This window comes from Anastrepha obliqua, chromosome 1 (assembly GCF_027943255.1).
Source record: "Anastrepha obliqua isolate idAnaObli1 chromosome 1, idAnaObli1_1.0, whole genome shotgun sequence".
In the NCBI taxonomy this organism is placed as follows: Eukaryota; Metazoa; Arthropoda; class Insecta; order Diptera; family Tephritidae; genus Anastrepha; species Anastrepha obliqua.
This window is the reverse complement of record NC_072892.1, coordinates 142869187-142896606: the sequence shown is the minus strand read 5'-3', so window position 1 is coordinate 142896606 and position 27420 is coordinate 142869187. Positions and strand designations below refer to the sequence as shown.

Here is a 27420-nt window from a genome sequence, read left to right as displayed (position 1 = left end):
ATTTTTTGTTAATAAACGTTTGAAATTAAAAAAAAGTCTTATTTCATAGGTATATAACTTGTTGATATAATTACTGTTTTTTGATTAAATACAAGTTTTTGGTAAAAACGATACAAACTTATTCCCCAATCCAATACATTCCTACATTTGTATATAGTTTATGCATTTTAATCGATTTTAGAGCAAATTTTATTCTCTCAATCTAATGCGGGATTGAATCTCATATTTAACGGCTTAAGTCCAGCATAAACATCTGCTCACTAATATCAGCTGAGTTAAAATCTCATGCAATAGAACGCAATTTTTGACGCCCTCCACTATGGACATAAAACATGAATAAATGGCAATAAATATTTATGTTTTTGTACTTAAACCACAAATTTCCCCTTTAAATATGTTGTTGATTGCAGAAGTTGCTGGTGATTTTGCCCAGACTTATTGCATTATAACTAAAGTAGTTATCTTGGTTACATTGTAGTAAAACATGCGAGACTTTGTAACAAGCATCAACACCTTTCATTGAACATCAACAGCAACATCAACATCAAAATCAACATAAACATGAGCAGCTGCTGTCCAGGTTTATTAAAATCTACACCACTTTTTTTCGTTTACGCTAGTCTGGTCACTCTAATTGCCACTTAAGCAACGCTTAGATGAAAAAATTTCGCTAAGCGCCTAGTGGCATTCGGGAAAACATGTTCTTATTAACACTTTTACTGATACCGCGGTCGGGGTGGCAACAGCTGCTGCTGCTCGTCGTCGCTTTAGGTTGCAAGAGGAACCGCTGAATGTACATATGTACGAGACCATGTTAAGCACATACATGAATTATTTCTATGCGCATACTTAAAATTGCTAGGAAGTGCCCTACAGGGAAATTCATTAGTACCAAACTGGTTGGCTTCTAGAGAATTTCGAACTATGACTAGTTCGCGTTGCTCCATTTTTTCATATAAGCAACTGATCATTTTTACACGGCGATATCTTAGGGAGTGTCAATTATATCCTGCGCTGCATCGCCTTTTCTATATTTATAAGCCAGTTTAATATCAATGAAATACGAGGTGGCACAAAATTAATCACCCTATCACAAGATTCATATTCATATTTGACAGCTGTGCACTAATAATATGTTTTTTTTATTTAATAAAGAAGTTATTCAAAAAACAAACATGGATGATTAATTTTGCGCCACCTTTATTATTATTTTAAATTAATTTGCAATGACAAATCGAACTGATTTCTTATTCACTTCCCTCCTACTGCCTCATAGTTGATGATGAACACTGTACAACACAACATTCATGAGTCCATAGGCTGGATGCTCGAAGAGATCAGAAGCATTTACAATTTTTTTGTATTTATTTATTTTTATTTATTATTTTCACTTTAATAATTTGCAATTAATTCCACGACGCACTCGTAATTCACTTTGGTACGAGGATGATGGAATACAAGGTTGCGCCCTCCGAATTCGCTGTGTCGTCAGTTTTCATGAATAAACAAACAAAAGGAATGGGAATATATTGCTTGTGAAGCGGCAAAGTAGGCGAAAGCAATATAATCTGCTTAACACAAGAAATTATACAGACAGACACACACCTTCTTGCTCCTTCGTCATCCGTATAAAAACCCAAAACAACTGCATTTTGAGGCTTTATTTTCGTGCCTTCACAATTTAACAAGCGGCACTTCATTTTGATTAAGTTGTTTAGTTTCAGTCTCACAAATCGCATTATTACCAAGCCATGCACTAAATTTTCACAATCATGTAATTTATCGTCCTTTTGTGCGTTTGTTTTGTATAGGAAAGGAGCCTGACGTCAAACTTGCCAAAATCGCGAAAGATAAAGTAACGGGTTTGAGAAGGCGCCACCTTCAGTATTCAGTTCGCTTCGACTTTTGCAGCTCTACTTCTTTTTCTTTTCTTTATAGAAATAAGGGGCGAGGAGTCAAGTGAGTTTCTTGGCTGTCGGAAAAAGAGCCTCATACTACGACATAGATGGTGGAACTCTGAAAACCAACACAGTTCTAAGAAGAAGCAGTAACTTCAATGGTTACAACTACTCCTCATGGAGTTGGAACCGAAAGTTGGAAGAGTATTTTGTTTCTTCCTCATTTCTCTCCCTCGCGACATCGGAAGTTACAATCACCCCTATCGGAAATGTCGTCTTGCAGTAAAATAGAGGCTTGTCGATTGAGCCGATTATATTCTATTTGTGTATTGTGTTACTTGATCGACAAAAATTTACTCTACAGTATTGTGAATGGTCATCTAAATTGTGAACAGATGTGCCACTTTGTTAATATTTTTGCTGAATTTGATGTACTTTTTATTACTTTGAAATAAAAAAATCAAATAAAAGGACAGCATTGAGCTGTGGTTTATGATGATGAGAGTAAATATGAAAGTGGTAGTTTGGTGGGGTTGGCGAAATTTAGAAGGAAGTTAGGAGATGCATACAATACAATTGCAATTTCATTCCCTTTTGGATCGACGTAAATATTTTATTTAAAACAGCTCACTACGACTTCTTCCAGAGATGTTAGAATATCCAAAACGTTAGGGCTCCCACCAGTTCAGCTCGGTTTTGAAAATATTTTACCTTCAACCTTTTTTCATATGAAGATATCACTGGTAGTGCCAAGCTGTCTAGCTCTGCTGTTACGGATTCCTATATATTACAGATCGTTTCCCCTAAATCTAGATACACCTGCATCAGTTGGACCAGGCGCGCAAGTGGTTTTTTAATGCTGTATTTATTGGTGACTATATCATCGGCCTTAACAATCGCGCTGTGAGTTCTGCCTTCTCCAAACTGGATAAAGAAGCAAAACGAATGGGTCTGGTGGTGAACGAGAACAAAACGAAATATCCCCTGAACAAACAGTCGCCACATCCGTGTATCGGTACCCATGTTAGTGTTGACAGTTATGATTTCGAGGTTGTAAGAAAGTTCGTTTATTTGGGAACCAGCAGTAATACCGATCAACCTTGAAATCCAACGTAGAATATCTCTTACCAACAAATGCTACTTTGGACTAAGTAGACAATTCAGTAGTAAAGTCCTCTCTCGACGAACCAAACTAGCACTTTATAAGCCCCTCGTCATGTCCATCCTATCGTATGGCGCAAAAGCGTGGACGATGACAACATCCCGTTGTTGCGTCCCGTGTTTGAGAAAAATATTCTGCGGAAGATTTTTGGATCTTTGCTTGTTAACAACGTCGAGTATCGCAAGGGTTAGAGCTATGAGCTGTATGAGCTTTACGACGGCATAGACATAGCGCAGCAAATAAAGATCCAGCTGCTTCGTTTGCTGGGGAATGTTGTCCGAACGGATACAAACGCTTCGGCTCTGAAAGTGTTCGATGCGGTACCAGCTGGTGGTAGCAGAGGAAGAACTCCCTTCCCTGCAAGATCAGGTAGAGAAGGACTTGATTTTACTTAACGCTGGTTGCCACGAGAAAGAAACGACTCGCGTTCTTTGTTAAACTTGTCCAAAATCGGGTAAGCGGTTATCGCGCTAATCAGGAAGAAGAAGAATGCACAAGTTCATTTAATTTAATTTTATTCTTTTTCAATTTTAAATACAAAAGCTTGCTGTTTCTCCCATTATTTTACTACTTCCTCTCCGCATTCACTTTCAACGAACTTTAAGCGATTAAAAACTGTTGTCGTTTAGCTACCGCCATTATTAAAATTTAACCGGTTTTTATTCAACGTTAGTCAATTTTGTTTTGGACTACTCCTTCGTTTTGGTTTGACAACACATTTCGATAAATTTCCAATAAAAATTAGAGAAGGCAACGATTTGTTCGTATTTCGCAAGGTAATTGAGACTAAATTACGTACAAGTAATTGGAAAGTGAATTACGAATGAGAGTGCAAATTACGTGCCATGGAAAAAAACATTGTTTTTTTTTGTGGGTTCGAAATGCCTTCGCACTTACAGCAACCGTCGTATACTGCACCGAATGGTGTGGCCACTAAAACAGTCCCTCCTCATCTTCTGGAGTAGCTCCCTTCTCGAAACTACTTTCTGTACTACTTCGGCAGCGCCCAGAACAACGTCCAGTTCTATTCACCCTCGTCTGGGTCCACCATGCTTGTACGCATGCTATAGGCTCGTCTTCTTATGTCTCTGTAAGAGAGACTTTGCTTTCTTGTACTGCGCCGCGATCTATCTTTTTTTCCCGTAATACGCCTTCAACGTATCTTTTGACCGCATTCCAGTTATCCTCACATTCACGCATCTTCACATCATCACATTGGTCGGCGCGATGTTGCCAAACTGCTCTCTCAGGGCATCTATTTCCACGAGCCATCTGTAGCAATTAAAGAACGTGGGCTCGGCGTCATCGGTGCTTCGCAGTGCATGCACTTGGGGTCACTTACCTTACCCTTGCGGTATAGGTATTACCGGAAATATTCGTGGTCCGAGAGAAACTGAGTCGTTAAATAGCCCACTTCCCCGAAGTTCCTTTGAACCGATTTATCTATTGCAGGAATCAGCTTCGCCGTCCATCTGCCACTCGATTCAGTGTCCCAAAGAATTGGTGAAATCGTACCAGTAATCAGTTTGTTCCACTACTTCACGATTTTCATGCAGGGGCCCTATTACACAAAACAACAAGCACACAAGCGGACACATACATACATATTTAGAATGTAAAATAGTGTAATGCCGTAGCAGCACGCACAGAACAAGTTAAACAAAAGTCAAAAAGCGTGCGGCAAAGCAAACAGTAGCGAATCATTTACAAGCTGCAAACTTTGCACTCGAACGATGAGCGTAATTGTAGCAATTTAAGTACCACAACAAACTACTCATCACCCCAATAGCAGCTGCTAAACAACTCAAAGCGACGCAGTCAAACAAAGCTAACTGTGCGCATTGTCTGTCTTTAATGTTTGGTATGCGAATAAAGTTATACCCTACTCTACAGGCCAGCTAAGGAAAAAGCTGTTTGTATTTTAACGTAACATCTGGAATTTATGCCAAATAATTTTTTATTACTTAAACTAAATATAGAGTGGCCCAAACAACGTGTACAGTTTACCAAAGTGCGCCAGTTTAACAAAGTAGTCCCGAAGTATTCAGCTCAGTATTTTTCACTTATCTAGCTGGAGCAATAATAACAAGTGCGCTAGCCAGTAGGTTAGGTTAAATGGCTACCCTAGCTAGCAAATATTCAAAATTCGTCCGCTGTGATGCCATACAGGGGAGAGGAGAAAGGAGAAGGGAAGGAAGAAAGAGCCTTGGGATTCGAGGAAAATGGCCATGCATTTACGAGGATGCCGACGGTGGCTGATTTACGTTCGTAATTAGTCGCAACAAGCTACTGATAAACTTCACCAGATTTGTGGTATTTAGACCCGCTTTATCCGCAAGCGTAGCGAAAAAATGAGAGCCCAGATATCTACATCTTTACCAGACGAGAGCAGGGCAGCTGAGAAGAAAGTGTTGAGATGATTCCACTTTATCCTCAAGACAGCTTCCGCAGAAAGGACTTGAGGCAATCCCAAGTCTCACCGCATGAACACCTAACGGGCAATGTCCGGTAGGGATACCCACAAAATTCGAGAGCTGGGGTTTTGTTAGCCATAGGAGTTGCCTCGAGCGTCCCCGATCTATCCGTGGCCAAAAGGATCTCGCAACCTTGCACGTTTGCGCACCAGCCCAGCTTTCGCTGAGTTAACTCAAGGCCCATTTTTCCATGAGTAGACCACAGATTCTTAAGATAACCCCAATCCTCTCATTTCGCAATGAAACTGTCTCCAAAGTTCCCTGTCTAGCCAGCCCAAATGAGCCGGATGTCGAAGTATTGGGATGTAATCGAGAGAGAAGCCAGACATTCCCCGACCAATCTCAAACACACAAACAACGAGCCCAAGGCCCTAACTGCCGCTTGACTATCGAAGCAAATATTTACTTCCTTAACGATAATTACCGAAGTAAGCAACCAACCCACTGCTTCTTTAATTGCGGATACCTCCGCTTGGAAAACACTGCAGCGGTCCGGAAGTCTGAATTTCAGTTTGATGGGGAGCTCCTTACAGAATACTCCCCCACCAACCCTTCCGTCCAACTTCGAGCCATCCGATACCATTTTTAAGAATGCTAGAGTGTTCGTAACTTAAGTCTAGCTTATGGGTCGAAACAGCGCGAGCAACGCTAGTTTTTCCTACAATGTCCACGGGTGCCTCATTCAGGATAGCGTTAAGCGCTGGAGTAGGAGTGGTACGGAGCAGCGCACTGATTCCAATTAGGGCAGACCTTTGTACCCTCTCCTGCTTCTTAACTGATGCCATCCTTTCTAGCGAGTTACACCAGATGGTTTTATAATCGTGTTATAAAGCCAAAGAGTGACTTTAGGCGAGAGGCCCCATCTTTTGCCGATAGCGCCCTGTAACCATGCAAGGCGACTGTTGCCTTCCTAATTCTCTCCTCAATGTTTGGCTTCCACATAAGACCTCTGTCAACGATAAGTCTCAGGTACTTCACCTTGTCAGAGAGCACCAACGGAGCGCCCGCTATTGAGGAGAGAAACACTCTAGGTATTTTTTATTTCCTCGTAAATAAGACGAGCTCCGTCTTCAGAGGGTTTATGGACCAATTTATACTAGATTCAGATAACCCTGCATTAGTTCCATCAGAGTTTCTAGAAACTTACCTCTGACAATAAGTGCCACGTCATCCGCGTAGGTAATCACCTTGCAGGCCCTCCTCTCCAGCTCCTCCAGCAGGTCGTTAAGTACGGCAATCCAGAGTAGTGGCGAAAGAACACCGCCTTGCGGAGTGTCCTTTGTTCACTTGCCGGCGGAGAGAGGTCAAAGAGAAGGTCTACGCCAATAGCCAGGGTCGATTCAAGATGGAATCCGTGAAGCTATCGAGGGCATAGGGCAGCCACTGTGCAATTCGGTTATGGAAAATTCCATGCAAAGGATATTGTCCTGCAAGCGTGGTCGTGGTGGTCAATTGCCTGATGTTATTTTCCACTATTAACGGCATACCTTCCTCTTTATAATGAAATAAACATCCGATCATTTATATTATATTAAAAAATAGCATTTTTCTTTGAATATCAAAATAACACCTCTGTTTGGAAAACCCTATATTTGAAAAACAATAATAGGCACCTTGGACTCTTCGCTATGTTTATCAATTTAGGATTCGCCACTAGCGAGTATTGTTATACCTCATAAAATTGTTGTAATTCACTATTTTCAAAGAAGAGTTTCACTAGACCGCATTTATACAGGGAAACTTTAGTTGCTTCAACATTCACATATATTTTTATTTATGGGGGGTAGTCAGGGGCCCGAAAAATCGCCGATTTTCAATAATTTTTTTTTTTTTTGCTGCTAGTCAATTGCTTTATTTTACAAAAATAAAAACAAAGCATTAATATATCATGTTTCGACTTGACTTTAGTAAAATTTCAAAAAAAAATTAATAATTGTTGTTGTTGTCGCATACTTACATACGGGGAATGCTGCTGGAGTGATAGTCCTTGGCTGGATATATATCCGGGTCGTTTCGATAACGTAGAAGCGACTGTCGTGGAAAAGTGATCGCTGTTTGTGTGGAGCCCATTTCTCTAGAAGACCCTTGCGGTGATCATCACAAGATTCATCTAAAATCAATCGGGCAGGAGAAATCAGTTTTATTAATAGATAATCTTATGCCTGAGCGAAGCTTTTTTTCAAAATGGAAATATTTTTCAGATTTTCGAGAAAAAAACCGACAATGAATTGCTTAAAGAAAATCGAAATTTTTGAAAAAAAAAATTCTTCGATCCGGCACAGGTTTTTTACAAAAGCAGTATAAGTTTTATTGAAATCTACAAATCTACCAGTTCAAAAAACATAGTTTTGAGAAAAACGCATTCAAAGTTTTGCTATCGATTTATGTAGACTTATACGAATTATTTCGTCCCCTTAGTATAACAATAGCCTATGTGCTCATAGGCTATTATTTTTTTATTGAATTTTTGGATTCTTCATCGTCGATTTTATATGTGGTCAAAATTTTATCAAATTCTAGTTCCACAAAGTGGGTCAACCCGTCAGTCAAAAATAATAAATATTTACAGACATAACGAGATTTGAGTGAGAGCTACTTTCGACAAAAAGTTTGAAATTCATTTTCTCAAAACATCAAAAAATTTATAAGCTATTTTAATACTAAGGGGATGATTTAATTACTTGCACTGTGTCATCTATTCCTGGGCGATATAATAGTTCTTCAGCCGTCATAGCATCTTCCAAAATATCGATTTTCTGTTGCTCACGTAGCATTCTACCTTCTCGAGTGTTATCGTTAGCGCGCTTATCTGCCATTTTCATACGTGCGGTTGCTTGCAGCTGCTGCTAGCTATTTGCTTTCGAACGCTCCGGAGCGCCCGAGCGCCCTTTGTTAATTGTTGAATAACTCGAAAAGGATTTGTCGGATTCACTTTAAATTTTCACACAATATTTTTAAGATATTCTACTTTAAGGAAATTCAAAAAGCAAATCCAATTTTTTGAAAATTCCGACTACCCCTAACCCCTTATACCAGTTGTTTCATCTATGTGCCATTTGCAAACGCTTAGCGAATCGAAGAGCCCTGTCATTACATAACTGTTTATCAAAATGAAGAGTGCAGTGCTGCTACTCGTAAATCATATGCAATGTTGGATTCAAGAGACATTTTTCGTTTTATTCACTACTTGCTAAGTGGCTGGTGTACCGAAAGCAGGGAGTGTCATAATCCAAAAAAAATATATATATTGGATAAGTATGCGGAAATGACTACAGCTCTTTTTTTACAATTAAAATATGTCTTAACTTCTACAGAAGGGAGACACAGTAGAATAAAAACTTGGAAGCCGTTTCTCAACATTTTGGTTTTTTGTAGTAAATAGGCGATATATAAGATTTGTTTGTATGTATATACCGGCTTGAAATTGATGCTTTAAAGCAAATTCTTTCCAATGTACATATTGCTATTCTACTAAGTAGAAGAAACAAGTAAACTGTTGAATAATTTTTGGGGAAATATGAGAAGACTAAAATGTACTTAAAATAACCAAATTATCGAACTGTATTATAAGATATTATAAATTCCTTATAATTTACATAAATCAAAGTAATACCTCGCATATTTTTCACATATTACAGATGCTTGGCGCAAAATCAATTCGGCTCCAAGATTCATCGCCAATTTATATGGGCCTTGAATGTGCTGAACGATCCCACAACAGCAAACCGAAACGAGCTCCTACCCAGGTTGCAGAACTCAACGCAGTATGTGCCAACAGGAGCCAGCTGTCAGTTGCTTTGTTATGGTCAAAGAGATGACATACCGATCGAGTGGTGGTATCGCAGTACATTAAACGCAGTACCGCTAAAGATCAGCAATCACAGCAATGAATATAATCTAGAAGAAGTCAGCCAGGATGCTCATCAGGGTTACTACAGCTGCGTTAGGGGGAGAAGCAATCAGGTACGAAATAAAATAATACAAATACAAATGGTGACTAGCCAAATCAGCAATTTATATTAAACTCAGGGGCAAAAGTGTGTTAAGTGGTATAAACTTTGTAAAATTATTATTTGTGATGAAAGACTACTAAACGAAGATTCAATTTAAAACTACGGTGAGATATGGGCTAGATTCAAACCGATCAAGGCATGTGTTAAAAGAAAAAAGACTGCAAAAATGTTTTACATATACTTACATTCTGTCGGAAAAGTACCGGGAACTGTTCAAAAAAACCCAAAATTGTTTTATTTGCTTAATCGTCAAAATTTATTTTGTTGCCTTCAAAATAGGCGCCATTCGAAGCAATACATTTATGCCAACGATTAGTCCAGTCTTCTTTTAAACCTGTTTGAAGAGATCTTCTTCAGATCCTTCAGCGAATTCTCCTTAATGGTCTCTATTGACTCAAAGCGGCGTTCACGGAGTGGCAATTTAAGTTTTGGGAAAAGGAAAAAGTCATAGGGGGCTAAATCCGGTGAATACGGTGGTTGGTCGATGATATTTGTTTTTGGTCAAAAAAGTGTTCACAATATGAGCCATGTGAGTCGGAGCGTTATCATGGTGCAAGATCCATGAGTTTTCTTTCCACAAATTGGGCCGTTTCCTACGCACATTCTCTCTCGAACATCGCATAACTTCCAAATAATATCACAGGCCAACAACCAAAAAACTTTTACGATAATTTTAACTAAGGTTTTAAGGTTTTTTTATGCTGAAAACGAATATGACCTTGAAAATGCTCCAGCACGTCAGGATTTTTCAAAATAGAATAACTTTTTTTATATTAATCGTAAAAATATTTTTAGAAATGGATTTTAAAGCTGAGGACTAGTACTTTGCGATGCCGTTGTGGAAAATTAAAAAAAAACTTTACCTTGCCCAAAAAAAAATTTTAAAAATGGCCAAAATCTGCATTTTTTGACTTTTTAACCTCAAATTGCCAAAAATCCTGACGTGCTGGAGCATTTTCAAGGTCATATTCGTTGTCAGCATAAAAAAACCTTCAAGAAGCACCCATAGCCGTTTTAAAAGCTGTAAAAAAGCGAGATTTTGTTGGCCTGTGTATTCTTTATTTACCGTAGAACCATTTGGAGCGAATTCTGAGAGGGCAACCCCTTGATAATCAAAGAAAACGAGTACTATGACTTTCACTTTTGACTGATTTTGGCGTGGTTTTTTGGTTTCGGCTAATGTGGATAGCGCCATTCAGCCGCCTGTGGACTTGTTGACTGGTTTGACTGTTAAACTCATATACCCACGTCTCATCACCTGTTCTGATGCGCTGGATAAACGTTGGGTCCGAATTCACTTGCTCAAGCATTTTTGAAAGAAATTCAACTCTCTTGGAACGAGTCGAACAGCCACCCATCTCATACCCAATTGATGGTGTAAAATGTGGCGAATTGATTCGTGAGACACGCTAAGACGCTAAGATCACGAGCTGCTTCCCTCAAAATTAAATGACTTTGTCAATTGGCTTTGTCGACGTTTTCATCCGTTGAAAACGTTGATGGGCGACCAGATCGGGGCAAATCTTCCACGACTTCTCGGCCCTCTGCAACAGCCTTTTATCACTCATATAACCATAACCATGGCAATCAGCTGTTTTGATCAAACATACGGGCATTACTGTAAACGATTTTAAGGACTGCACCATAACGCCATAATATAAAAAACGTTAAGTAATTTCTCGCATTTTTTAAGTTATATTTAGAGATCCGACAAATGAAGAATTTTTCAGAAATTAAACAAGTATAACGTGCTAGTCCAACTAACAAAAAATGTGTCTTATTACTGCTGATGAAAAGTGAATTAGACGAACAAGCCATTACGTCGTTAAAGGAAATGATCCGCAAAATGAAAATCGGTATTTGTGTAGGTGATGGATTATTGGACAAGCAAGAATGGTGAATAGATTACTTGGTGAAAAGAACTTAGAAGGTATGGTCTACATCCGATCGTTAACCGACTCTCAGCCATTTTGAAGAAATCAGCTGTTTTGTTGACGTTACCGTGGCTATGACAACGGTTTGTTTACGACAGAGGTCGGCAAAAACTAAGGTTGTGTTGGGCATATCTCAATTTTTTCGTAAATTCGAATGCAAATTCGCTGAGAGGCGGTTAACGGGTTGATGTTGGCGACACCTTATGAAACAACAAAACAAGAAAATGGCGCCACAGTATTGGACTGGCCTTCCCAGTCCCTTGAAGCCAACCCCATTGAAAATGTGTGGGGGACTATGAAAACGCATCTTGCCGGAAGGCCAGTTCATGTTTTAAAGCAGCTCGTGCGTCAAGTTCGCAAAATCTAGTCCTCTTTGTCGCCGAGCTACGCAGAACAGCTGGTTCAAAGTATGAAGAAGATGCCAGGCTATACTAGACAACGATGAAGAATACACGGTTTATTGAGTAATTGCGTTCCCGTACTTTTGTACATGCTTTCATATAAAAACAATTTTAAATATAGTTATATCTTTTATACTTCATGAATAATGGCGGTTTCTTTTTTCTGACACAGACTGTAAGTAATATAAAAGTATACCAACAAACACCTCTACTTTATGTTTCAGACATTTCATGTGATCGTTACCTCCCCACCGGTGATCGTCGAACCGCTCATCTCATATGAGACACTTATAACCGCTTCGTTGCAGTTTCGTTGCAGCGCCACCGGCAATCCCCGGCCGGTGATCAGCTGGTATCACAATGGGGTTCCTCTCAACAGTTCCTATACGCGCTATATCATTGGCAACGATTTGCACATACACTCCTTCGATCCGATTGAGGCGGGCATATATCAGTGTTTTGCGCGGAATATCGCCGGAGAAGTGTACAGTGCGGCAGAGTTACGTTTTCGCAACAAAGGTGACGAGTTGCTGCTGAAGAACCCGCTGCAGAATATACGATGTTATGCGCTCAGCTTTAATACGATAAATGTGACTTTTGAGAGCAACTTTTTTGAGGTAAGCCTTGTGCATGTTTTTTTTTTTGCTTTTGGTAAGAATTTTACAAAAGTTCTACTTTTCCACTTTTCCATTTTCTCATTATCTGATTATCTGTCTATAGTCGCTCTTCATCGTACACATTGTGCAGAACAATCCGCATCGCTGGATTTCACCATTTGCACCCATGAAACTCAATCATACCTCACATTTGGTTATTTCGAGCCACCTACCCGTTTACCGTCCATTTGAACTGATTACCCGTGTACTTGTGCCCACCTCGGAGATACGTTTGGCCAATAAGCCGCAGCAACAGACAATACTCAGCTCATTACGCAGCCCACCGGTGACTTGCTGCACACAAGGCTGTGAGTTATTGACCATCTGGAAATTAGTACTCAAATTTAAACCAATTCATCTTCAACTCCCACTCTCTTTTCGCCCCTTTCCATTATACTTTCTTGTATGCAGTGATTCTACACTTGGTGCACATGGGCAACGATACCTTTGTCACTTGGTCGCAACCCGAGTTGGATGGCAAGAAGTATTTTATACTACAATTCTCCTGCAACTATACACAACCACATCCGCAGCAGCTGCTTAGTCAACGGCTACGTGGCACCACGCAACATGTGGATCTCACACAACAGGACGTCGCTCAGAAGCTTTGTGATATCACTGCACTCAACGAGACAGAGATGCGTGCGGTGTTGAGGGGCGCTCAGGCGCAGTACATTGACAACAACAGTCATGTGGAGTTGGAAGAAGAAGTTTTTAGTTTGGTGGTTTTTGCAAATATCACGGGAGTGTTACTGCAAGATTTCCAGCGCGTGAAATTCCGTGTGCTGATTATCACGCGTGAAAATGAACATCTCCGACAGGACTTTCGCTATGTACAATGGAAGACGGTAAGTTGATGTGTGCGTAGTACAATAATATTTACGCGGTTTAGGAATTAAGTTACAGAAATTTACGTGCAAAATTTTCTTATCGAGTTTCCCCTTTTTTTCTTGTTCACTCCGCTCGGGCACATAGGGCCTCGACAAGACTCAGTCTTGCTTTGGTTTCGTTAATCTATGTTGATTTCTGACAGGGTAGGTGATTAGTCTGCCGATTTTCGCCTTAACTCTACACAATGATTCCAACGTTACTCCCCTTATTCAAAGTACATTCGGCTATCCTCAAGGCGTGCGCAAGAGGGAGAGAAGTAGGCCGTTGACAGATAGACTAACATGGATACCTGCAAAATAACTAAGCAAACGTGGCCCAATTTCAAACAATTCAGAACTCAGAATTCATAAGAGTTGTTAAGAAAGCCACGAGCGAGACATATTCAGAATTGCGTCAACAACCGTCAACAACCGTCAACAACCGGCCACTGACCTTTGGGAGACTATCGCAAGAGGATGAGTTGGGCGTACAACAATAAATGTAGAAGCTGCAATCAAGAAGAATCTAAAGAAAAAGTGTTTCACCATCTGTGTGAGTGTCCAAGTCTGGGGGAATTCTCGATGGTCAACTTGAAAGAAATTGCAGAAAAGAAAATTGCCAACGTAGGCAGATTCATAATAAAATCAAGATGGGTCGACTAAATATCATATAAGTAAAAAGTAGTGGTTGTACAAATAGTGCATCTAAATGACATATTTTGTGCTAATTGGGTCTGAGCTGTGTCACTAAGACAACACCTACCCCAACCAACCAAGTAACCTTCGGCATTTTTTTGAAGTTAATCCGGTCAGCATTGCGGTTACAGCTTCTTTGACCTTCTATACGCTGCCATTATGAGATCGCTTGAAGTGTGACTTTATCTTCAAAAATAACAAAAAGTCAAATATGGATCCATGGGCCCATTTCCTTTGTCTAAAGGACGGTTGGGTTGGTGGCAATATTGGAATATGGAATATCTTTATTCACTGAAAACTCTTCCACAGCGAACGAGGAATGAATTGGCGTGTTTTTGTGAAGATCAAGCCCTTCTCGGCTCTAAAACTGAGCTCTAGTTGTGTTAAGGAAGTTTTAGAAATAAATAAAATCTTAGCCCGAAAAAAGGAAATGCTAAGTGACTGCATAGCAGAATCAGCATGACTTCGATTATCTGTTGCGGCAGCTGTCTAAAGGTTGATCTGGCGAAATCATCTCAGTTCCTGCTTCTCAGCGCTCCTGCTTTTATGAGGATAAAATTCAGGCAGCTCAGTTCCTGCTTCTTAGCACTCCTGCTTTTATGAGAATGAAATTCAGGCATCTTAGCTATACATCTTCATTACGCCTAGGAAGCTTTGACTTCATCCCAAAAAATTACCTACTAAAAATCAAACTCCGCTCTCGAAAGCACATGCCAATAAAATAGAATACACTGTCTTAAAAGAAACTTACGTTAAGTTTTACAGAACACAGCTACTGAATTCTTGGAGATAAGTTCAAATAAAGACCTTGCAACAAAAATCTTATTATCCCTTCTTCTTGATTGGCGCAATGTCCGCTGACACAATTTTGGCAGAGGTTAACAAAGCGCGCCAGTCAAGTCTTTCTCGCGCTAACCGGTGCCAGTTGGACACACTAAGTCAGGTCCTTTTCCACCTTATCTTTCCATCACATCAAATACTTTCAGATCCGTACCGAGATTCTCTGTTGGATTTCAAAGCTGACATTGTTATCGGTATTAATGCTGGTTCCTAGATAAACGAAGTCACAACCTCGAAATCATAACTGCCAACACTAACGTGGATGCTGATATGCAAGTGCGCCGACTGCTTGTTCGATCACAGGAGGTACTTCGTTTTGTTTTCGTTCACCACCAAACCCATTCACTTTGCCTCTTTACCCAGTTTGAAGAAGGCAGAACTAACAGCGCGGTTGTTAAGGCCGATGATGTCGATCTCATCGGTAAACGTCAACAATTGTACGCTCTTATAATCTTATAAAAAGTTATGCCTGAGCGATTAACTTTTCTGGCTCGCACGATCTTTTTTTTCAGCATCAGGTTAAAGAAGTCACACGACAGAGAGTCACCGTGTTTGAAACCTTGTTCGGTATCAAACGGCTCGGGGGGTTCCTTCCTAACTCTAACGGCGCTGCTGGTATTAAACAACGTTATTTCGCCTAGCCGTATTAGTTTTGCGGGGATACTTATAACGAGAGAGGTTCAATATGTACCCGTGTTAGAAATGAAGACACCCTTTTTTAAAATTTATTTTTTTTTTTAATTTAGTCCCCTGTTAGAAAGATACACTTCTCCCAACGCTCTGGCCATGTTTTTAAACCCTCCAAAAATAGGATTTGTCGAACTCTCCAAAACACGCCTCTGTCTTGGCGATGACTTCCTCGTTTGAACTAAGTTTTTTTCCCGCGAGCCTTTTCTTCATGTTAAGGAACAAAAAAATGCCGGGAGCCAGACCGGGTGCATACGGGGGGTGCAGCAGCATTTCATAACGCAATTCATGCAGCGGGGACAATTCCGGATGAATGTGCTGGTGCGTTATCGTAGTGAAACAGCAGCTTCTTTTTCGCCAAATGCGGTCGTGTCTCCTTCAACTTTTTGTGAAAGCGGTCCAGTAACTAACTGTAGTATTATCTATCTAGTGTACATAGTTATCGCATCCCAAAAAATTGTCGCCATGACCTTTCTGGCCGATGGAACTGTCTTCGCCTTCTTTGGAGCAAATTCACCGGAAGAAAACCATTGTTTTGCTTTTTGCTTAGTGTAATGATGAATCCAGGTTTCAGCAACGGTGAAAACTCGACGAAAAATACCTTCGGAACTCGCTTAAATTGCTCCAAACACTGTTTCGAAGGTAACAGCCGCTTCCGGTTGCTGTAGTTTGTGAACAATCACGGCATGCAGCGTGTCGACAAATTTTTCATCGCCAACTTATCATGTAAAATGTTAATTGCCATTCCGGTCGACACAACTATGGCGTCTGTTACTTCGCTCACTTTCGTTTGTCGATCAGCGAGAATCATGACGTGGACTTTTTGAAAGATTTCCTCGGTAACCACGTCTGCCGCGCGTCCTGCTCGCTTCTCATCAAAAACGGATGTTCGCCCATGTTTAAACTCGTTGAATGAATATCTAACTGTGGCCGCGGACGGCGAAGCGTCGCCATAGACAGCATCCAACTTTGCTTTTATCTCCTCGAATTTTTTCCCATCCAAAACCAAAAAGCGAACTACCGAAGGACACTGCTCTTAGCGAAAATCACGAAACACGTCTTACCCGAATAGCTGCCAAATCCAAACTAACCTATCAATCAGTCTGAAATTTTTTTTGCCGTCGTTCGATAGATTGCAGCATACGATGCTAACACCAACTTTCCTCTGTCATCAAGCACGAGTACTTATTGAAGCGCCCTCGTATATTCAGGTCTATAAATAATGTTCAAAATACTTGGATCACTAGTCATAAAATCGGCCAATTGCCAATTGGAAGTACAGTCCTTATGTTTTCGAACTTTCCAGATTGAGAACGATACCAACGAACTGGCCAACACACCCTTTCGTCTCAGCATTGTGGAGTCGCGCGTGCTCACCTTTCACTTTCGCGAAAATTTCAATGAATCCTGTGTGCATGTGTGCCATTGGCAGATACAATTCCCCATCATACGCAAAGAGGAGCCGAAATGTGATCAGCTGCCAATAACTAACTCACAAGTGGAGATACGAGGTCTTAAGCCATCGGAGCGCTATCGCATGAATTTCTTTAGCTGTGAAACTCAAACCTTCTATGGGCAGGTGGATAAGCAGACATTGCCTGATCGTGAGTTTTTGATGTACCAATTTTTTAAATTACTAGGTTTCAATTGTTATGATTCTTATAGCGCCAGGCACAATCAGCAATCAACGCATTATACGGCACAATGGTTTAAAGATGCTATGGGATCCGCCACTGCAACCCAATGGCAAGATCCATCACTATAACATCCTATGGACGTTGGGTAATGTGACACATGAGATCAATATTTTAGACTGTACTGCATGTTCCTTTAAAGTAAGTCGAATAAATGCAGCTTAGATAACGAATAGGCTGAGTTTCTTTATAAAATCAATTCTCGCTTCTAGTTTCCCAACATCTCCGAGAGCGCAAAAATAAATGTAACCATACGCGTCGTAGGTGAAACCGGTGTTGGCGCACCAATTTTTATCGATTTGCGCAGCATTAGTCATCATTCTCTAGAGATCGAATGCCCTTCGAACGAATCTGAAGTTTACAGTGGCATCATTATTGGCTCCCTGCTCTCCGTGGTCTGTGTCATCATCTTTGCATTGCTTATCATATTCCAACGCCGGCGCTATAAAGCGCGCATGCAGGGTCCCACACATCTGAGCTCACCATCGGATATGAATTTTGGTAATCTGAACAACCCAAGTATACCCAGCGAGAGCGCAGGTGGCTTAAGTGGTAGCACTTTTCAGCAGGATTGTCACGAGATGCAAACACTTATACCAAAAAGCGGACGTCACATCGATTTGCAGGCCAATCGTCCGAAAGAATATCAAACTACACAGCTACCGAATGGCAATGGAAATATCGTCCGGCGCCAACTTACAGTGGAGGTGGAAACCAATGCCAGTGGTTTGCAGAACGAGTTTGAGTTGGACGGCCGAGCGAACGTATCGCAACTGCCATTGTGCAGCTCCACACCGGAGAAGGTGCCACCAGATGGGGCTCATGCGTTTTTCATACCCTTCAAGCAGACGCCGCCTAACACAGTGGTGACGGCAATAGCCAAACAACATAGTTCCTCAGGTAATTATGCCAACAACGGAGGTGAAGGCGGCGGCGGAGGTGATGCAAGCGGTTATGTAGTGCCGCCAAACACGTTGCCGCTTATGTCAACACCACCAACAACGCTGGCGCTTAGCGCAACAGGTCAGCAGCGTAGTGGAAGCCTCAGTAGTAGCAGTTATGGTGGTGGTGGTAGTGGCGGCATCGGTCCTAATGGCAGTCGTAGCAGTAGTAATAGCAGTAAGAAACAGTTCCATGCAAATTACTCGAAACATTCCAAATCGAATGATGTGATTTGTCTGCTCGCGGACGAGGAGGTGGCGGCCACACTGACACCAACGAGCGAAACGGCCGTAGCGTTGGCATTAACAAACGGCTTGAAGGCAGCTGCAGTGGCGCGAACGACAGAAGCTGCAGCAACAACAAAGGCAATAGTTAATGCAGGCGGCGAGCAGGTGAGTGCGCTTGTATTGGGTTGGGCAATAAGTTCATAGAGTTTTTATATGTTCTTTTATTTTACGATTTGTTTACTATTTGGCAAAGGGTAAGTATTCATGCGAAAGAACCTTTCTGCTCTACAAAACTTTGTTAATTCTGAAGCTTAGAAATGGAATACTCAGGAGGCAAAAATCAACATTTTCGACAGCTGGCCTTCTTTGTTCTTCATCGAGGTCTAAAAGCTGCCGAAGCAGCCCGGGACATTTGCGACGTGTATAGAGAAGGTGTCATAGGCGAGGCTACAGCACGGAAATGGTTTGCAAAGTTGAAAAATGGCAAATTTGACGTCGATGACACGTCCCGCAGCGGAAGGCCTTCTGAATTCGTTGAAGAACGTCTCAAATCACTTTTGTAGGAGAATGGTCGCCAAACCAGTTGTGAATTGGCTGAGGAAATGAACAACTGATTTTCATTTACCTTCAATCGGTGGGATTTCCCGAAAAATTGGAAGCCTGGGTGCCTCACGAGCTCAACGAAAAAACAAAGAAAGTCGCCTTCAAATAGTTTCTCAGCATTTCGCTCGCCATCGAGTGACACGCGGTTGTTGTTGTTGTTGTAGCAGCAAAATATTCCTCATACATGTACGGAAGTGCTGCTGGAGTGACAGTCCTTAGCCGGATATATAGCACATCGGGGTCGTTCCAGTAACGTAAAACCGACTGTCAAAAACGAACGAAAGAGAGTAACACTCCTAATCAAAAGACAGCCATTATAAATAGCTCTTTTTGTTTTGAATCGTCACGGGAGATGAGAAGTGGTGCCTATACATCAATATGAAGCAAAGAAAGGAGTGGGTAGCTCCAGGAGGTATGCCAAAGCCGAGAGTCAAGCCGGATCTTTATCGAAAGAAGATCGTGATATGTACTTGGTAGGACTGGGAGGGCATGGTGCAATGGGAAATGCACGAAAAGAATGCCGAGAATGCTACATTGCGCAGCTACGCCGCTTGAATGAACCTATTCACGACAACTCCAGGGCCCATATTGCACAAGTCGTCAAAGCCGCACTTCAAGAGCTCGAAACGGAATCCGTTGTCTTCTCTGGTCCCTGCACCGAACGATTACCATCTCTTCCGCTCCCTATCAAACCTTCGTTAACAAAGAAGTTCTTAAAAACTGGCTCAAAAACTTCTTTGAGACCAGACCAGACGATTTTTGGCGGAACGGCATCAAAAATTGGTCGAGAGGTGGACAGAGGTTGTAAACTGCAACGGCGAATATATTGGGAGGTTGAATTAGTTTTAAAGGATTTTTTCGAAGATTTGGGGCTTTATTTTGAAAAAAACGGTACAAAATATTTTATTCGAAGTACTGGCCATCGCTAGCTACAACTTTCGCCCATCTTTCGGGCAATTTCCGGATGCAGTTTCTCCAAAATTCTGGCCGCTGCTTGGCTATCCATGACTCAACCCAAGTTTTGGTAGCCTCGTACGAGGAGAACCGCTGGTCCGCCAAATCGAGACTCATATGCCGGAACAAACAAACAAAGGGAGCTATGTCTGGACTATACGGCGGGTGGAGTAACACTTCCCAGCCAAGCGTTCCAAGGTATTTTTTGACAGGTTGAGCAACATGCGGCCGAGCGTTGTCATGTTGCAAAATAACCTTGTCGTGCCTTTTTACCGTTTCCGGCCGTTTTTCTTTCAATGCCCGGCTTAAACGCATCAATTGCAGTCGGTAACGATCCCCCGTGATTGTTTCGCCCGGTTGGAGCAGCTCAAAATATACGACGCCGACCTGATCCCACCAAATGCAGAGCATGATTTTCTTGCCGTGAATATTCTGCTTGGCCGTCGACGTTGATGCGTGGCCGGGCAAACCCAATGATTTTTTGCGTTTTGGGTAATCGTAGTGTATCCATTTTTCGTCGCCAGTCACCACCCGATGCAAAAAACCCTTCCGATTTTGTCGCTCGATCAGCAATTCGCACGTAAAAAATCGCCGTTCGACGTCGCGCAGCTTCAACTCGTACGGGACCCAATGTCCTTGCTTTTGGATCATTCCCATCGCTTTTAGACGCTTGCAAACGGTTGATTTATCAACGCCCAATGATTCAGCAAGCTCTTCTTGGGTTTGGCACGAGTCCTCGTTTACCAATTCTCCCAATTCCGCGTCCTCGAACTTTTTGGGCTGGCCAAGACGCTCCTTGTCTTCGGTGTGAAAATCACCACTTTTGAATCGTCGAAACCAGTACTCACATGTTGAAATCGGGCTTGGGCTGTATTTTTTTCCAAATTGAAGCAGAAAAGCAAAGCTTCCCGCAAATTGCGTTTCGACGGCACGAAAGTTGACATACTCGGAGCACGAAAACACTGCGTTGTTTATACTTCAGCGAAATGACAGATACTGATAAACAAAGCCTAGGGATGAGGCCTTGTCATGAATATATATTCAGTATTGCCAACGCGATAAAGTGATAAATAGCGCCATCTGTGTGTCACCTTTAAAACTAATTCAACCTCCTAATATAATTAATTAACTTTTTGATATACTTATTTTTTCTTTTCTTAAATAAAAGTCTTTGGTAAAAACTCTACGAACTTATTCCGCAACCTAATACTTGTAAATATTAATATTTTTACAACAAAAATATCATTTGACATTTCATTTAACAGAAACCAACAACAACTACTGCAACTCTGCATACACCCAACCAAAAAAGTACTTCTTCGTCTTTAGTTAGTCCTGCCACACAGCCAAACCGCAGCAAAGCTGTCAAACTGAAGAAATCCGCTGCCGACAAAAAGCAGCGCAATTCAACAGCGTTGAGTCGCGGACACAATTCCATAGTTCCTGCCTTTGGATCGGTTGCTGCAACAAGCAGTACCACTGCCATACCCACAGCCAATCCATGGTCCACAACGGCACCACAGCTCACAGCAGCAGCAATAACGTCAGCATCCGCGTTAGCGCCCAGCAGTAGCAGCAGTGCTTTTAGTGTAGCATTTAGTGGCGCGCATCGACGCCCCAACGTCGATCCGAATGGTTGAGCAGCTGAGCTAAAGTATTAAGCAAAGAAGAATCAAGTTTTATGTAAGTTAAGTGGAGCGATAGAACGTTTAAGGTGGAGATAATTTGAAGAGGAAACACATTCAGGATAAAAATAGTGATTAGGCGCCGCCGCTTTCGCTGTCGCCGAGGAGGGCGCGCAAGCGTGCGCGCTTCAAACAAAAAAGAAAACATACAAACTACAAAGCAGTAAAAAGAAACATTCCAAAACCTATTAACTTATATAATATATACACACACATACAAACAAACATATACAAAAATAATATTATATAAAGTAGCAACAGAAATTTGTAGGTAACCCACAAAATCGTAAGAGAAATGAAATTTGCATATTTTATAAATGTGCAAAAATGGCTATTTAAGCTGCTGCTGCAAAGCGTTATGTGGCTGATTTTACAGTTACAGACCTGCATACATACAAACATAAAAACATAAATACACTTAGTGATTATTTACGAGACGAATATTTAGAGGGATATATTGTAAGAAGGTGTATTTATGCAGTAGCCGTTCAGGGTGTAGCACTAGCACACACACATACACGCCAAACACCAACTGCAGTTAGAGCTAACTCTATTCACACATACCTACACATAGAACACACATACATATGTACATACATACTTACAAACCATATTCAAGCAGAAAAACTAAAAACACACACACACAAACATAGTTGAAAATTTGGAAGGACAAATGAAATGAAAGGACATGGAAGCATATGAAGCTAAGCGATGTTGCAGGCGAGAAAAACAAGAATTGGCATTGTGAAATTCGCAAATTGCATTGAATTGCGTAGGCGCGTGTTTCTCATGATTTTGCTTCATAGTGTTTCAGTTCGTTTGCTTTTAAATCAACTGAGGCTAGAATTGCTGTAGTTTTTTTTTTAACGAAGTTATTTTATATAAAGCAGATATTTATTAATTTTTTACTAGTTACTTAGTTTTTAAGTTGAATTTTTGGTAATAGTGCTTTTAAGCGTGAGCAACGAGGTCGCTGAGAAAATGTGTGGACGAAGCAGAATTTAGAGTTCAGTTCCTAATTTCTTATATAATAAATAGTAAGTTTTTGTAAGATAATTTAAAAACTCGTAAAAATTAAAATGGGTCTCGAAATCCATACACAAATTGCTTACATTCGAAATATTTTCAGCCATTTTAATTTGTATGAGTTTTGTGGCACTAGCAGTGTGCTATACTTATATGTGCATAGATGTGGAGCTCAATAGCTGAGCTTGAACGTATGATGAGGGCAGCAATGAGTTTATGAAGTTTCATCAAGTTTCTATGTAAGGAAAATGCTTTGGTTGGTTGATTAAAGTAATGATCGATCCCCAATCCAACTAGCATTTCGCATCAATTATGTAGTTGCCACATCCATGCTACCAACTTGTTTAACGGTTATTTACAACTCGACTATATCCAGTCTGTGCGCCTTAAGAACCTTATTAGGTTGTTGACGCCTAAGCCAGACAGCTCTTCGAGACTCTCGAACAATGGTTTGCCCAGGTTTGACATTCTCTCCTTCCATAAGACGAGGCATTCACAGAGGAAATGAGTCAATCATCATCATCTGCATTCCTTCGTCTCCGTTGCGGAACATAGGGCGAAAGTAAAGGTTTTCCATTTTGTGCGATTCCCGGATATATCACTATATATTTCACTTGCTGCCAGGTCAGGTTGTTTTGTCCACGGCTTTGTACTCTTCTTCGATGCAGCGTCGCCAAGAGCCTCTAGGTCTGCCTCTTCTGCGCTGTTCTTGGGGCATTTCACTGCCACCTTTCCGTAGGGCATGGCCAAGTCATTTCCATTTACGTTCTCTTATTTCAGTTGCAATTGGTTTTTGATGACATCGTCCATGCAATTCGGTGTTAGATAACCAGTCCACCAGATACGTAGAATGCGTCTCAAGCAGTGGCTCACGAACACTTGAAGCTTCTGTACAATTTCCGCAGACAGACACCATGTTTCACAGGCGTAGAGCAGAACTGATTTAACATTGGAGTTGAAAATCCGTATTTTTGTTATAAAGTGCATTTGCTTGGACTGCCACACCGGTCGAAGATTTGCAAATGCACTTCTTGCTTTTTGCAATTTTGTAATAGGACTATGAATAAGTTCGTGCGGTTTTTTTTTCGAAATTTGAAACTTTATTGACGTAAAATGGTTACAAATTAAATATTCATAGTATTGTCCATCGCTTGCTACTACTTTTTCCCATCTTTCTGGCAATTCACGGATTCCCTTTGTGAAAAATTCGGTCGGTTTTGCCGCAATCCACGAATCGATCTATTTTTTGACTTCATCGTAATTACGGAAGTGCTGGTCAGCCAGGCCATGTTGCATCGATCGGAAGAGATAGTAATCGGATGGCGCAAGGTCTGGACTATACGGCGGGTGGGGTAGGACATCCCATTTGAGCGTATTAAGTATGTTTTGACCACTTGTGCAACATGTGGCCGAGCATTGTCATGTTGCAAAATAACTTTGTCGTGTCTATCGGCGTATTGCGGCCGTTTTTCTCGCAGTGCTCGGCTCAAACGCATCAATTGTCGTCGGTAGACATCCCCCGTAATCGTTTCATTCGGTTTCAGTAGCTCATAATACACAACACCCAGCTGGTCCCACCAGATACACAGCATAACCTTCAGGCCATGAATATTCTGCGCCGACGTCGATGCTGAAGCATGGCCAGGGTATCCATACGTTGCCCGACGTTTTGGATTGTCGTAATGGACCCACTTTTCATCGCCAGTCACAATTCGATGCAAAAAACCCTTTCTTTTGTGCCGTTGAAGCAGTTGTTCGCATGCCATAAAACGGCGTTCAACGTCTCTTGGCTTCAATTCATACGGCACCCAATGGCCTACCTTTCGGATCATTCCCATGGCTTTTAAACGTTTGGAAATGGTTGATTGATCAACTCCCAAAGTTTTTGCAACCTCTTCTTGCGTTTGAGCCGGATCTTGATCGAGCAATTCCTCCAATTCGGTATCCATGAACTTTGGCGGCGCACCCTCGCGTTCTTCGTCTTCCAAGCCAAAATCACCACTTTTAAAGCGTGCAAACCACTTCTGGCACGTTCGCTCAGCTAGAGCATGCTCACCATAAACTTCCACCAAGATACGATGACTTTCGGCTGCTTTTTTCTTCATATTAAAATAATGAAGAAGAATTCCCCGCAAAAACACATTATTTGGCACGAAATTCGACATTTTCAAGTGTGGTAAAAATATTGTTGTTTACGCTTCAAATAAAAAACTTATACTGACGTTTGTGCCTTACGACAGTAGCTCTCCAATGAATGTTTGGAAATGTGGATCGATGGAATAATAATCAAGTTACGCCATCTGTTGTAAAACCGCACGAACTTATTCATAGTCCTATTAGATACATCCTTCTTGTATATGCTTTCCGCCGTGAATTGGCTTCGAAGGTATTGAAAAACGTTTACGTTTTCAATATTTTTCTCTCCGATATTGCAGAATGCATCGTTGATTGATTAAAGTAATGATCGATCCACAATACAACTAGCGCTTCCGCACCAATTAGTTGCCACATACGCGCAACCAAACTTGTTTAACGGTTATATACAGCACGACTTTATCCAGTCTGTGCGCCTTAAGAACCCTATTAGACTGTTGACGCCTAAGCCAGGCAGTTGTTCAAGACTCTCGAACAGTGGTTTGCCCAGGGTTGACATTCTCTCCTTCCATAAGGCAAGGCATTCGCAGAGGAAATGAGCCAATGTTTTACTTAAAAAAAAAAATAAATATAACAAAGTCATGCCCATCATTTATCTTAGGCTTCCCGTGCACCGCTCTTAAATTTTTCCTTACCATCTCCGTCTTTGTAGTCACAGTAATTAAACCAAGTCAGACGTCTTATGTCCATTTCTTTTCACATCTTTGGATTTGATTATTAACAATAACCTTTGAATTACAGCACTTTATCTCTTATTTTGTCCATTTATAAATACTTTTGTCAACGTTGACTCATCTTCAGTCAAGTCAACCACGAAAGGGTTGCTCATATTACCTTCAACCCAAGGCGCATTTATTAAAAATGTTATCAGTAGACACAGCTGCGAGTTTGGAAATTGAATGGTGAGGAGTCCCCAGAACTTTCTGAGTACTCCGTCGCTTGTACTGGAGCCAAAGGGTTTTCGAAATAGCACATGAAGAAATGGAGCTCCATCTTTTCTGCGCTTTCCTGACAAATAATTTATTGCAGTTCAGGCAGGTGCCGATGACCGGTTAGGAGGTCTCTGAGGCCAACTCAGTCCACTTCCTGTTGAGCTCATCAGTAATTTCATTTCCCTCTATGTTCCTATGTCCTGGAACCCAGATCAGAGAAATGTTATCTGCACACCCAAGAGATTTGATCTCCTTCTTACAGGAAATTACTAGTTTCGTTCGGCACCATGGCGTCGTCAGAGCCTTAATCGCGACTTGACTATCGGAAAAAATGTTAATATCTCCCTCGCTCCGGATCGCAAAGACTTCTGCTTGAAAAACAGTAGCAGGCAGTTTAAAGGAGATAGATGAATTCGCTGATTTAGAGAAAACCCTTGCTCTTGGAACCGTCAGTGAAGACAGAAGTGCAAGCTTCGGTGCAGATTTTCCCCTCGTTTCAATCCTGCCTACTTGGAAAGTTTGCCCTAGCACTACCCTCAAACTCCAGTTTGCGAATTGAGAGATCTGTTCAACGAAGTTCAGAGAAATACGATATTAACTGCCCAAAAATACTCCCATAGCTGCGATGGAAATAACGTAAAAGTCGATGGGAAGTAAGTGCAAAAGAAGCCTAATAATAATAATAATAGTCCTATGTTTCTAACTTCAAATGCATGTCGGCTGTTCAACGCAGGCCGTCCTTTTTTCCATTTTCTTCTGCCGTGACATTCCAGTGTGCTAAATGTTGTTGTTAGTCTAGTGCCATTACCTTTAATGAATGCGTCTTGCTTCTTCCGCCCATATAACATTTGTGATAAAGCTTCTTCAGTTTGTAATATCTAAATTTTTTTCACAAAACAAATCGAATTCGTTTAAAAGAACGCGGGTCGCTTAAAAGTTCGTGCAAAAATAAGAACTACTTAATTGTTTGGGGTTAATCTTTTGTTTTGAATTTTCGACAAAATCTTCTTGTAGGTTTGTACACTTCGTCCAGCGCTGTTCTAGTTTGTTGATCCCTTCCGAAATAATAGGATTTGTCCAAGTCTGAAAAATAGCCATTCGTTTATGCAATCACCACCTCATTTGAATAAAATATTTTTGCTGTCTGCCATTTCTTCAGATAGGGGAACAAATAGTAGTCCGAGGGAGAGAAGTCTCGAGAATAGAGGGGAAGTGAAGCGAGTTGGATCCCTATTTCCATTAATTTTGCGACCATAACTGCTGAGGCGTGAGCTGGTGCGTTGTAGTGATGGAAAAAGACTATTTTCGGAAAATCACTCGACTTCCTCTATTCAAACGAATGCCAAACACAAGGAAATGTACCGATCTGGCTGAAACTTGGTGTGTGTTCTTCCAAGAGATGCTACTAACTAAACATAACCTCGATATGCGCCAATAGTACCATCTCGTTCAAAACGGCCCTCCTATTCGCTGCGAATTCATTTTAGCGGTATTCAAATAACTCTTTGCAATTCACTCGTATAATGCAAACTTGATTATTTTCTTCTCATTATCTTCATTAATAATATGTGAT

The 27420-nt window shown here is 41.2% G+C and overlaps 1 protein-coding gene across 1 annotated transcript in view; it reads left to right on the top strand.

Moving 5' to 3' along the window:
• The window catches only part of LOC129237572 (uncharacterized), a 61216-nt gene extending 39313 nt beyond the window's left edge, over positions 1-21903 (top strand). The window contains exons 6-13 of the mRNA XM_054872399.1: positions 9173-9497; positions 12107-12499; positions 12603-12846; positions 12950-13386; positions 16937-17234; positions 17296-17465; positions 17537-18658; positions 21316-21903. Of these exons, the coding sequence (XP_054728374.1) occupies positions 9173-9497; positions 12107-12499; positions 12603-12846; positions 12950-13386; positions 16937-17234; positions 17296-17465; positions 17537-18658; positions 21316-21690 (3364 nt within the window). The 3' untranslated portion in view covers positions 21691-21903. The remainder of the gene's footprint in view (positions 1-9172; positions 9498-12106; positions 12500-12602; positions 12847-12949; positions 13387-16936; positions 17235-17295; positions 17466-17536; positions 18659-21315) is intronic.
• The last annotated feature ends 5517 nt before the right edge of the window (positions 21904-27420 follow it).